The sequence below is a fragment of the Stenella coeruleoalba genome (assembly GCF_951394435.1).
Source record: "Stenella coeruleoalba genome assembly, chromosome: 6".
Taxonomy (NCBI): Eukaryota; Metazoa; Chordata; class Mammalia; order Artiodactyla; family Delphinidae; genus Stenella; species Stenella coeruleoalba.
The window spans coordinates 69,681,682-69,695,529 of record NC_137151.1 but is presented as its reverse complement, the minus strand read 5'-3'; the positions used below and the strand labels follow the sequence as shown (position 1 = coordinate 69,695,529).

General features: G+C 35.7%; 1 protein-coding gene across 5 annotated transcripts in view; it reads left to right on the top strand.

The window, feature by feature from the left end:
• OLA1 (Obg like ATPase 1) overlaps nucleotides 1-13,848 on the top strand; it is a 220,717-nt gene that overhangs the window by 95,420 nt on the left and 111,449 nt on the right. For all 5 annotated transcript variants that reach the window (XR_013828787.1, XR_013828788.1, XM_079924677.1 and 2 more), the window contains one exon: nucleotides 6,715-6,890. Coding sequence is in view for 3 of the 5 variants with exons in the window: in XM_079924677.1 (XP_079780803.1) it covers nucleotides 6,715-6,890 (176 nt within the window). In the remaining 2 variants the exon portion in view is untranslated. The remainder of the gene's footprint in view (nucleotides 1-6,714; nucleotides 6,891-13,848) is intronic.

Below are 13,848 nucleotides of genomic sequence, written 5' to 3'. Positions count from 1 at the left end.
CAAACTTCCTTGGAAGGGGATAAGATCCAGAGCAGAGATAGTAGAGATTGGACATAAATAGTAGAAGGTAATGCTTTCCAGTTTACTGCTGGCAAGAAGGAAAGATTGGGTAAAAACAAAAAGGGGGTTTGGTATTCCAAGGTGACATGCATTTTCTCTGTGAAGTGAGAAAGATTAGGTCTCCTGGGTAGCAGGAGGGAAGAGGAAAGATCGGAAATGTGAGAGAAGTCAAGAAGGTTTGAAAAAGGTGCTTTATTGGGAAAGGAAACATTGCAGGATTGCTGGGTGAAGAATCTTTGTGATGGAATCCAGTCTGAGCCTAGCTTATGGTTAAATTTCTCTTATAACACATTGTTTAATAATGAGACTTTATTATAGTTAGTATTATTTTCAGTCACCATTTTTATATGTATATAAAGAAATGTACAGATATAAAATAATTTTCATGATTATGGTGGTTTTCTCCCTGTGGCTAGTCACTGCAAAACCAAAATTTTAACTAAAATTTGTGTAAGTTTTTCTACAAGTTAAACTTGTTTATTGTGTTTAAAAAAGAATGACTTTTTTAAATGACTTATTTTTATGAACAATGCATGTTCATTATAAAAAGTTTAAGCAAGACAAAACTGACAAAGAAGATTTAAAAATTACTCAACACCTCCTTGCCTAGGAATTACTTTTATTAGCATTTGGTCTGTGTTATTAAAAGAGAGAAACAGTTTTATTAAAATGTGATCATTAATGTATATACTGTTTTAAATAGAATACTATATTTAGTTGGAAAGAAAGAAAAAGAACTGAAGTAATACAGAAGAAATTAATGATTCTGTACCAGTTGGTTGACCAACTTGAGGTTGGTCAATTTTTGTTTCAGTGTTTGTTTATGCTGGCATACTTAGAATGTGAAACTTCGAAAGTGGCTATGATTTCTAAGTGGGCCACCTTCTTGACAGAATCTCTTTCAAAGGCCTTGACAGAATCTCTTTCAAAGACTGAGAAATCTTATGGTGTTTTACCTTGTATAATTAATCTACTCAGAGTATATATAGAGAGGAATATTTTCAAAACCAGAATGAGCTTAGCAATGCTAAAATTTAGCTCTTTCGTACTCTTCAGTTATAAGAAATAAGAGGAGAGGTCCATGTTTACATCCTTGAGTCATAGTATTCTCATCTCTGGCATATGGAAGAAATAGACTCTAAAGGAAAGGGACATAACTATTATAAAATATTTCTCAAAGAACTACTCTTTGCCAGAAGCAATGATCATCTTTCTCTAGGAGAAAGGAGAATACTCCTTTCTTCTTGAAACATTTTCTTTCCCCTACTCCTGGAAGAGCATATTCCTTGTTTTTCACTGACTTTGTCACCACTTCGTAGTCTCTTTTGCCAAATCCTTCCCTATCAGACACCTGAGTTTTTAGTGCTCTCTCTGTATGATGTCATCCAGCCCGTAACTTTAAACACATCTGATAATTCCCAATTTTGTATCTCCAGTCATGACCTTCCAAACTACATCTAGTCCATTCTATCATATATTCTCAGTACAAACATTCTCATCTTCTCTACAGCAGCAATTTTATTTCAGGTTACCACTCATCTGCACCACTGCAACTACCCCCTAACTTAGTCTTTCTGCCATCACTCTTGTCCCCTCCCTTAAAGTCTGTTCTTTTGAGAGTAACCAAAGTGGCTTCTTTAAGTCATAAATCATATATCATCATCCTACTTTCCCTTTATTTAAAGCTCCCTAATCAATGGCTTCCCGTTATAGCTAGAATAAAATCCAAACATCCATGGCTTACAAATGTTTGTGAACTGCTTTACTTCTCCAACTTAAACTTTATTTACTATCCTCTGCTGTGGTTCACCCACACTGACCTTATTTCTACTTCTTAGAACTCTCTTCCTTCAGGTCTTCTCATTACTCCCTCATTCTGGCCATTCTATTCTCAGCTCCAATACCGTCTCCTCAGAGAGGCTTCTCTGACTATCCTAGTACAAGTATTGCCCAGCAAATGTAAATTGATACAGCCACTATGGAGAACAGTATGGAGGTTCCTTAAAAAACTAAAAATAGAACTACCATATGACCCAGCAATCCCACTACTGGGCATATACCCTGAGAAAACCATGATTCAAAAAGAGTCATGTACTACAGTGTTCATTGCAGCACTATTTATAATAGCTAGGACATGGAAGCAACTTAAATGTCCATCAACAAATGAATGGATAAAGAAGACGTGGCACATATATACAATGGAATATTACTCAGCCATAAAAAGGAACAAAATTGAATTATTTGTAGTGAGGTGGATGGACCTAGAGTCTGTCATACAGAATGAGGTAAGTCAGAAAGAGAAAAACAAATACCGTATGCTAACATATATATATGGAATCTAAAAAAACGGTACTGATGAACCTAATGGTAGGGCAGGAATAAGGACACAGACGTAGAGAACGACTTGAGGACACGGTAGGGAAGGGGAAGCTGGGATGAAGTGAGAGCGTAGCATGGACATATATACACTACCAAATGTTAAATAGATAGCTAGTGGGAAGCTGCTGCATAGCACAGGGAGATCAGCTCAGTGCTTTGTGACCACCTAGAGGGGTGGGATAGGGAGGGTGGGAGGGAGGGAGACGCAAGAGGGAGGGGATATGGGGATATATGTATACATATAGCTGATTCACTTTGTTGTACAGCAGAAACTAACACAACATTGTAAAGCAATTATAGTCCAATAAAGATAAAAAAAAAAGTTTGCCTAGCAGTGCCACCCCCTCCCCCCAGCACACACATGCTCTATCACATTATCCTATTTTATACGGAATAGTACCAAAATAGTTTTTAAAAATCAGATGACATCCCACCACCAAAATGACCATAGTTAATATTTTCAGACATTTCTTGATTTTACAAAAAAAAATTGTGATCTCACATTTTTGACTTAATTTATTTAAATAGGAAATGTTTTCACTAATGTAAGTGGGAAATTGCCAAAATTGAAGATAATGAAAATAAATACAATGAAAACTACATATTTAATTTTTTAGCCTTTAGAAGCTCTGAGGCTGAGGCCTGTTCTGTTGATAAAAAGTTATCAAAAAAAAGTTATCAACATTTATAAATTTATAAATGTTAAACATTAAAGATCAATGGCATCAAACCAACATTTTCTCCTTGACATAGTCAGGACTAAACGAGAATTGAAAGAGAAATAACTTTCTCATCAAGCAATTCAGTATGATATAGTCTTCAAGATGACTCTAGTCATCTTCTTTATCAGTAAAGTATTTCCCCCAAAAGGGAATTGTGATAATAATTGTAACATTTATGATACTAATTGTTTTAGTTAATGTGAAGTTGAAATAAATAACTTTTGCCATGGACTAGGGTAAAAATGTTGTGGTGAACTAGTAAGAATTAGTGGGGGGAAAACCTGTAAACTCACAAAGTTTATTATAAACTGTTCCAAGGTGACTTGAGTGACATGAAATGATATTATTCAAAATTAATGTTTGAGTATATTACTATGGAGTTTCTTCTAAATTACTAATTCCTACATCATAAAAAAAATAGTATATGCCCCAGTTACTGAAAGAGTTCTCTGTTAAGCACTTCACATATATTATCCAATTTAATCATACCCATCCTCTGAAAGGTAGAAATATCTTATTTAAAGATATGATAATGAGATCCTTAGAGATTCAGTGATTTGTCTAAGATTTTATGACCAGCAAGGCTGTTAAAGCCCTTATTCTTTTTAAAAAAAAAAAAAAATTATTTATTTATTTGGCTGCGCCGGGTCTTAGTTGCAGCACTCGGGATCTTCATTTGCCGCACTTGGGACCTTTAGTTGTGGCATGTGGGATCCATTTCCCTGACCAGGGATCGAACCCCAGCCCCCTGCATTGGGAGCATGGAGTCCCAACCACTGGACCACCAGGGAAGTCCCTAAAGCCCTTATTCTTAACCAGTAAATCTTGTACTAAAAAAGATATGAAAGAATGTTATGATGTGAGTGTACAGTGATGTCTGTTGACCCAGGAGCATGTCTTTGGAAATTAATCTCTGATTTTTTAGTTGTAAGAAATGGGAAGTTGCCCAAATGGCCGCCAAATTTTCTGTAAGCTTACATTTTACAGCTCTTTTAGGCCCCAGTTGATCACAGGGCTATTCAGTTTTGAAGGATAACTTTAATGTTCCCTTCTGTTCATTTTTATCTTAACTTTTGGCACTATTTATTTTTAAAAATAAATTTAAGTTATTTGCATAATATGTTACCACCTCATATACAAATGAATAAAATAGGAACACTAACTTTCAGGCATAGGAACAACTACGCAATTCAGTTTCTGTTATCCACTTAATTAAAATTGAGGGCTGGGACTTCCCTGGTGGCGCAGTGGTTAAGAATCTGCCTGCCACATAGAGAATGGACTTGAGGACATGGGGAGGGGGAAAGGTAAGCTGGGACAAAGTGAGAGAGTGGCATGGACATATATACACTACCAAATGTAAAATAGATAGCTAGTGGGAAGCAGCCGCATAGCTCAGGGAGATCAGCTCCGTGCTTTGTGACCACCTAGAGGGGTGGGATAGGGAGGGTGGGAGGGAGACTCAAGAGGGAAGAGATACGGGGATGTATGTATACGTATAGCTGATTCACTTTGTTATACAGCAGAAACTAACACAACGTTGTAAAGCAATTATACTCCAATAAAGATGTTAAAAAAAAAAAAAAAGAATCCACCTGCCAGTGCAGGGGACACGGGTTCGAGCCCTGGTCCAGGAAGATCCCACATGCCTCAGAGCAACTAAGCCCGTGTGCCACAACTACTGAGCATATGTACTGGGACTGCTGAAGCCTGTGCACCGAGAGCCTGTGCTTTGCAACAAGAGAAGCCACTGCAATGAGAAGTCCGTGCACCGCAACGAAGAGTAGCCCCTGCTCACCACAACTAGAGGAAGCCCATGCAGAGCAATGAAGACCCAGCACAGCCAAAAATAAATAAATCAATTAATTAAAAAAAAAATAAATTTTAAAAGGAGGGCTGAAATTAAGAAATTGCCATTTAAAATCTGCTGATGCATTTACTGTAGGGATGTTGTTGAGGACATCACTATAGTTACTCATTAGCCCCTACATCAAGATGACTATATAAGAAATTTTTCATTCTAAGTGTCATAAAACGTTTTTTATTTCTATAACTGAACTGACCACGTTTCCTTTGTTGATCTGAGTGCCAGGAAACTAACTTTTATTTTCAGTTTTCCTGTTTTATTGTGCTATTTGTGTAAGTTGCCTCATCATGATAAGAAGTAAATAGTATTGTGCTTCCAGGGAAACTTTTTTCATACTTTTCAGATATTCAAAAAATTTACCTAAACCATTGTCTGTTGTGTTTACTAGTAAGATATAATGTACCTCCTCATTTCTTACTAATTTTGTTCATATGAATCAGGTACTATATAACATCGATTGTTTGCCAAGAATACTTAAGTATTATTTTAAATAGTTATATTAAATGTAATAATTTACTTTTATAATTATTATTACCAAATATTTCCACGTTAAGATATGAACAGATTAATTATTTTAATTCTGGGGAATTATATTTAAAAAGTTTGCAACCTGTAATGAGAATGTCTTGGTTTTTTTGTATGTAAGAATGAGCTGTAGTCAGTTTTTCTCTTATCAAACTCAATCAAACTGTCATGATTCCTATGATACCTCTATCTAAAATAATAGATACTGTATGTTTGAAAGCATCTCATTTTGGGAATATAATCTAATTGGTAATTTTAATTAAATTAACTTGTTTATAAATGTGTTTATTGTTTGGTGGGTATATCATTGCATTCTGTTTATAATATTTCTTAGTATTTGTTCATTTTTGTGATACTGTTATCTGATAATTTGAGTAAATCCCAGTTGAATTATGTTGCCACATTATGTCTTCAAAAGGGCATAAAGTCAGTACACATGCTTGAGTAATGTCTGGTTGTTTTACCCTTATGTTTCCAGTTGGCAATTTGAAATTATGGCTTCAACTGCACTTTAAATATGTGATAATAACATGTGTTTCTAATAAGGGCCAGCACCATTTTGTTCAGATAGTGTGAATGGTTGTCACTCATATATGACGAATGCACCTCATCTGCTTCTTTGATAGTCCCCTAAAAACCATACCCTCAAATCAGGCCGATGAAATTAGCTGCTGTGTAAATTGTGTGTCTGAGTGGTTCATTATCTAATCACCGTCAGAACCACAGTGATAAAGTAGATTGAAGCAGGGAAGAGGTCTGCCAGATGATTTCACCACCACCACCACCCCCCGCCCCAAATCCAGTTTCCCTTGGAAACCCTAATAGTGCAGTTTAGAACTTCAGGCTCTCATGCCTGGAATACGGTATCTTTTAACGTACCAAACCTGAAAATACCAGTAGTTCTGGAGCATAATTTTCTTTCTTTAAAGATCATAATTTTATTTATTTCAATCAGTTTTGGAAACGTTGAGGCTCTTGAATTACTGTTTTGCTGCTAGTGCCCTAAACAGTACTAAATAGGAAAAAAAAATACTCTGTCCTACTTGTAAGAATTCAGAATAACTTGAATAAATTGTTAACCTTCTAGGAATCTTGGCTCACTCTAATAATGAACTTCTGTGTTATTTGTTTATTGAATTGCTTCCCTTTAATTTATTTTAGGTGCTTTTGAAGATGATGATATCACGCATGTTGAAGGAAGTGTAGATCCTATTCGAGATATAGAAATTATACATGAAGAGCTTCAGCTTAAAGATGAGGAAATGATTGGGCCTGTTATAGATAAACTAGAAAAAGTGGCTGTGAGAGGAGGAGATAAAAAACTAAAACCTGAATATGTAAGTAAAATCTACAGCTTCTTTAGATATTTGAGTTCATTTTCCTTGATTAAATTTTTAAAATAAAGCACATACAATAACTAATATTGTTATGGAATTTTAGGATTCAAGGATCATTTCTGTTAAAAAATTGTTGAGAAACCTTGTTTTCTCTTGGCAGCGAAGGATTGTGGTGACAGGCTGTTTAAGGTGTTCTTAGGAGACCATATATAGCAGTAATATTGAGTATTTTATGGTTACTATGTATATCCTCAAGTTTTGGTGTTGGAGATGTGGGGTTTTATGATGAAAACTTACTGGATTTAGATAAAGGACTGAATATGAGTTTTGTGGATTTGGAAGAAGTGATTTACATAAGGAATTGGTCTTCCACAGTGATTGACCGAATGAATGCACTGTTAAAGTAGACAGATAATTTTAATCTTTTATGGTGTGAAAACACATGTCATTGTCTTTAATATTCAAATGTGTTTTCTATCACATTGTAGTGAATAATTATTAGTAATATTGTAGGAAATGTTTCAAAATCTGTTTTGAAGCTTTTAGTTTAAGTATCATCAAATTGTCTTTTGCCTTAAAAAAGCAGCCTTAATTATATATTTTCTCATTAATTAACATCTTCCACAAACTGTTCTTGATTTTTATGTTTTTTTGTTATAGGAAGAGATTTCTTTTCTTTTTAACTTTTCATGTGTTTTTAATATGTTTATTTTTTATTTTCTCATTTTTGGAAACTGATTATCTTTTTGCTTTCTCATTTATTTTTAATAAGTTTGGAAAACATACCTTTGATTAGGGAACTCTAATAGGAAGAAATCAATTACAGAATCAACCTCTAAACAGTCACACTACCAATAAATTATGGTCGAAAGTGCCTGGTCTTGGAACAGGGAGACCTGTATTGTGCTACTGATTTCCTTGAGAGTCTGGAGTGAGCCCAAGTCATTTTACTTTTCTTAACATCATAGTTACTTAACTTTTTCCCTGTTCAAATAGAATGGAGAAGGGAGAGCGATTTGTCTGAGGAAATTGTACAAGATTTAGGATGGAAAAGGGGATTTCACATGTGGGTATGAAAGATACCCCTTTCTGTAAAGGGGGAAAACGTCCTGAGACAGATGTTGGGATTGAAGGCAATTCCTTTGCCCCAAACAGCATGGTTTCTGATTAGAGTAAAGCCTTATGCAGTCATCCTTTAGTTAATTGAAACTTACTGACATCCATATATATTTCAGAAGCATTAACTGTCTTCAAAATAAATTTGTCGATCTTACTTTTACTTAAATGGGGAAAAGAGGCATCACGTTCTTCTGAAATTCTTGGGCTACCATTTCCTGGCCTTTCTTCTCAAAGAAAACTAGAATGCTGAGTGTTATTACTCCTTATTTCCCCAAACTGTGATTATTTCATCATTTTCTTTCCTAATATTAGATTCAGCTGCTTCAGAATAAATTATAGATTCATGTTTCTCAACCTTTTTTTTTAAATTATCACTGTCCCTAAGGAAAAAAATTGAATTAAATTTCAATTAATTAAATTTCTCCCTAATGAGAGAAATTAAATACTAACAAGTAAGAATTTGTTGGATAGACTTGAGCTTTGGAGGGCCACAAAACATTTTAATACCGAAGTTTTTTTTCACCCCCAAGAACCAATTTTTGCCCCTCTGGGAGTAATATTACCCCTATTGTGAATTCATGCTATAGATTATCTTGTAGCAAAGCCAATACTGGTAAGTGTGGTAAAACAGATGGCTTTTTAGAAATTTTTTTTCAGTTTGTTGTTAGCAAAAATAGGATTCTGGTTGGGTCTATAACGCAATTTGGAAAGAATTAACATCTTTACAATACAGAATCCTTCAGTGTAGGAACATCTTATATTTCTATTTATTGAGCCAAGCACTGTTGGGCACTTTTTATATATGTTATTTAAATCTCACAACATGCAAGGTATATATTATTATCTCCATGTTAAAACTGAGGAAGGCCAAGTTTCAAGAGGTTTTGTGAATTGCTCAAGATTTCATACTTAGTAAATTGTAGATCAAGTTTTTCAACCATATTAGTCCAACTACAGGGCCAATATGTTGGGTTTTTTTTTTTATGCTTTTAAAAATTGTAAAGCATTAACCTCATATGTATAGTTTAACAAATAGCTGTGATACAAATGGGAGTAAAACCTACTTGCAGGTCAAGAAATAGAATATTGTTTAGCACCCCAAAGTATCTCCATCACTTACCAGTCTTAAAACTTTCTGTCTTCCCACAGCTAACCATAATCCTGAAATTTATAATAATATCCTTATCGGTGTATGTGCCACCTGCAATGATATGAATTATTTTCCTGAGTGCAAACTTTATATAAATGGTATATAAAGTGCAGACTTTATATAAATGGTATCATGTTGTATCTATTTATATGAGCATTTTCATTCAGCATTATTTTGTACGGTTCATTTATGTTGCATTTATCTTTAATTCATTTGTTTTTCTTAATGTAAAATATTTCATTGAAAAAAAATACCATAATTTTAAGATCTGTTCTACTGTCAGTGGGCATTTGAATTTTCCCTCAAAGTTTTTTATAATCATGAGCAATGCAGCTGTGAACATTCTTTTACATCCTGATGCATGTAAGGATAAAGTCTTATATTTATTATAGAAGTCAGTAGTATATGTATATCTTCGACTTTACTAGATAACACTGTTTTCCTAGTCTGTGAGAGTTTATCCTGTTGTCAGTACTTGGTATTATCAGACTTTTTCATTTTTGCAGTTTGATAGCTGTGTAATGGTATTTGGTTATGGTTCTCATTTGCAGTTCTCTAGTTATGTAAGATTGGAGACCTTTTTAAGTATTGATTGGCCCTTTAGGATTTCCTCTTTTGTGAAGTGCTTGTTCTAATTATTTTGCTCATTTTCTATTGGATCAGTGTCTTTTTCTCAATAATTTGTGAAAGTTTCTTATATATTTTGGATATTAGTCATTTGCTTTGAATGGATTGCAAATATGTTCTCCAATTCTGTGGCTTTTATTTTTAATCTTTTTAATAGTATCTTTTGATGAACAGGTGTTAATTTTAAGGTTAGTGTTTTCCTGTCTTGTTTAAGAAACTTTCCTACCTTAAGGTCATCAAGATAATCTCTTGTATTCTAAAAGCATTATTGTTTTATCTTTCACACTTAGCTCACTAACCCACCTGGAAATTATTTTTTGTAAGTAGTTTAAGGCAGGCATCCAATTGGACTTTTTTCCCCCCATATGGAAAACCTGTTGGTCCAGCACCACTTAAAAAAAAGACTGTCCTGGGCTTCCCTGGTGGCACAGCGGTTAAGAATCCGCCCGTCAATGCAGGGGACGCGGGTTCGAGCCCTGGTCTGGGAAGATCCCACGTGCCACGGAGCAACTAAGCCCATGCACCACAACTACTGAGCCTACGCTCTAGAGCCCACAAGCCACAATTACTGAGCCCACACACCACAACTGTTGAAGCCTGCACACCTAGAGCCCATGCTCTGCAACAAGAGAAGCCACCGCAATGAGAAGCCCGTACACTGCAACAAAGAGTAGCCCCTGCTCGCCACAACTAGAGAAAGCCCGTGCGCAGCGACAAAGACCCAACGCAGCCAAAAAAAAAATAAAAAAGACTGTCCTTTCCCTACTCCAGTGAGGTGCCTCCTCTGTCATAAATCAAAGAGCTTTGGCGTCTTAGCTCTTTCCTGAGGATCGGCAGATGAGTCTAGGTAAAAGTGGCCAAGAGCAGCAGTGGGATCCCAAACCTGCTGAGGTGAAGGTGAGAAGGGAAGATGGAATGAGGGGTTAATATCCCATGGATTCTATGGTCTTATGTGTGTTCCTTACATCATTTTTATACTTTCCTCATCCCCTGCTGTCCCAGTCTCTTGTCTAGATCAGGCACAATTAAAGTGTGGTCCTCACACCAGCAGCATCACCATCACCTGGGAGCTTCTTAGAAATGCAAGCTACAGATCTACTAAATCAGAATGTCTGGGGGTGTGTTTTAACAGGCTCTCCTGTTATGCACGCTACACAAAGTTTGAGGATCACTGCTTTAGAGCAGCCGCCAGCCCTCTACCCTCCACCCCAGGGTAGAAGAGTCTTAGGCCTTCCCCTACCCTTTTCTTGGTCTAGTAATGCCTCACTATCTTTTTAGGTCCTTGGTACTATTAAGAAGATAATATTTTTCTCTATTTAGGCCTGCTTTATTGTTGTCTTTATAGGCACAGTTACTCTGAATCACTTAGTTCATTAGTAGTGAAAATGGAGGTCTCCTCGATACAATTTTACCAACAGTTTGCTTGATATCATAATATAACAATCTGACAGTTCATGGGGATAAAGACCAATGTTAAGCAGGGAAAGACATTTTAGGATGAGTTATTTTAAGTAGTTTATTTATTAGTGAATATTTTTACATTATAACTACTTTTGCCTTAAAAAAAAGTAAGTTACAAACAACAACATTTATAGTATAATCCGGTTTATGTAAAAAATGATAGCTGTATTTTTATAAGTGCATCCAAAGAGGTATGGAAATATGCTCAATTGTTATGTTTTAACAGTAAACATTTGGAAACTAAAAAAGGTTTTTAACGGTAAAGTGTTTGGAAAGGGACTAGTGGCTGTGAGAGAGTGAGTGATTGGGGTGGGCACTTTGACTATTTACCCTCTATACCTCTCTGTTACTTGACTTTTTTTCATAGCAAGGTGTTATTAATTTTTTTAAGGAAATAAAAAGGTCTAAGGAAATTATTTCCTTTAGGTGGCCTCCAAATAAAGAGGTAAATGCATATATATTGTCCTTAGCTGTTTCTGACCTATATTCATCAAACTATAATTTTAGCTTTGCACTAGAGAAAGGGTTTTGAAGTTTCTATCTGAGATTGGAAAAGGAATGTGGTAGGAGATGTGAAGCTGGAATAGATGCATACATGAGAAGTCATAGGCTTTAGGATCAATTTCATCTTCACTAACATGAAAATTGGGATAGGCAATGTAATTTATGAAGATTAAGAAGAAGCTCCTTATGTGTTTTCTTAACACTGTGACAGTTTGAGTTACAAAGCCATTTTGAGTCATATCTCAAACTCTTTGCCTTTTAATCTAAATTTTGGTTGTGTCTCCTCAGAAGTAGACCTTGAAGCAAGAATTGGAGTGCAGGTAGTTTTCTTGGGAGTTAACTCAGGAGGCACACATCAGGGAGTGGGGAATTAAGACCAGGAAGGGAAGGAAACCAATACAAAGTTATGTATATGAGCAGGCGGAAAACCCTGAGCAGAAGGGGATCAGCCCTTCCAGGGATCTCTAGAAAACAGTGTAGAAAGTGTCTTGTAGTTTTTCTACTGGAAGGATGAGGAAGCTGGGGTAATTAATTATTAACTAATTTCCATCAGTCATTGATTGTGGGCTGCTCCTCGGAGTGTTAACTACCTGCCTGGCGCCTGATGCCTGTGTGGTCTGGGCATGGTGCTTAGGCAGTTGCAGATGCTTAGAGTAAGAAGCCATTCAGCATGTACCGGATCTGTGAGGGCAAAGGGCATGGGGGCAGGGCACCAACAGTCTCTGCCAACATTTCTTCATCCAATGTGCATCTAAACTTTGTATCCTAATCATTCTATTTAGTTTTGGTGGTTCTTTAGTATCACAAGTTTAATTTGGTGGTGTTTTATATTCCCTGTTTCTGATTTATCTTTAGTTTTCCTAATACAAAGAGGGTATCTATGTGATTCTGGTACCAACTAGTTCTCGTAGGGGAGTTGTCTGTTTTTAACATTTTCTTGTATTCTCTAACGAATGGTCTAAAGGTATAAAATGTGATTGTCTTCTTTTCTTCAGTTTATGTTTGTAATCTTGACTAACAGAATCAGGGACTTTAATTGGATGTAGATCCTAGGCTATAAAAGCTACTTGGAAGTTATAAGAAAAATAGGTATTTTGGTCACTAGGTATTTACTAATTATTCCTTAATACTTGCTCAAATGTGTCTTTATTTTCTGGGTAATCTTTCAGAAATTTAACACTCAAGCCTCTCTTCCTATGAAGTTTCCATTTTCTAGATTTGGTTGTTATGTATTTTTATGTAAATAAGCAGGAAAAACGTGAATTAGATATACTCTAGCATAAAACATGAGACAACTTTTTAATGCTAAAACAGAATCTTCCTGACTACAATGTTCATGTATTCTGTCATAAAGATACCTTTTATAAAGTGGGTCTTGGTGTTGTGTTAAAACGGAGGCACTAAAGAAGGGAAGAGTGGGATAAACATTTACTATTGGTGTTGTTAGCTAGGTGTACTAGTTTCCTAGGGCTGCCATAACAAGTATCACAAACTAGATGGCTTAAAATAATAGAAATGTATTCTTTCACAGTTCTGGAGGCTAGAAGTCTGAAATCAAGGTGTTGGCAGGGCTGTGCTCCCTCTGAAGCCTCTAGGGGAGAATCGTTTCTTGCGCCTTCAGCTCCTGGTAGCCCCAGGCATTCCTTGGTGTATGGCAGCATAATTCCAATCTCTGCCTCCATCTTCTCATGGCCACCTTTCCTCTGTCCAAATTTCACTCTTCTTATAAGGATACTATCACTCTTCTTATAAGGGATTAAGGGCCCACCCTACTCCAGATAGGCATCTTTAGCTAATTCCCAGCTAAGGTCCTACTGAGGGATTAGGACTTCAACCTGTCTTTTTGGAGGACACTTTAAGCCATAACAAGGCATCAAGTTCAAGGTTGATTTTAAAGTGTGTATACATTGTATTTGGAAAAACAAAATTTGGAAAATGAAGGTAGAAAGCTTTAAGAAAAATTTTATTTTGTATTGATAAGTATTTGGAAATATTCATACTTAAAAAATATTTATAGAACTAATAGTTACTTAATTAAACAACTAAATAAGGCAACCAGGAATTGTAATTAATGGATCTTTTTTTCCTCTCAGTCTC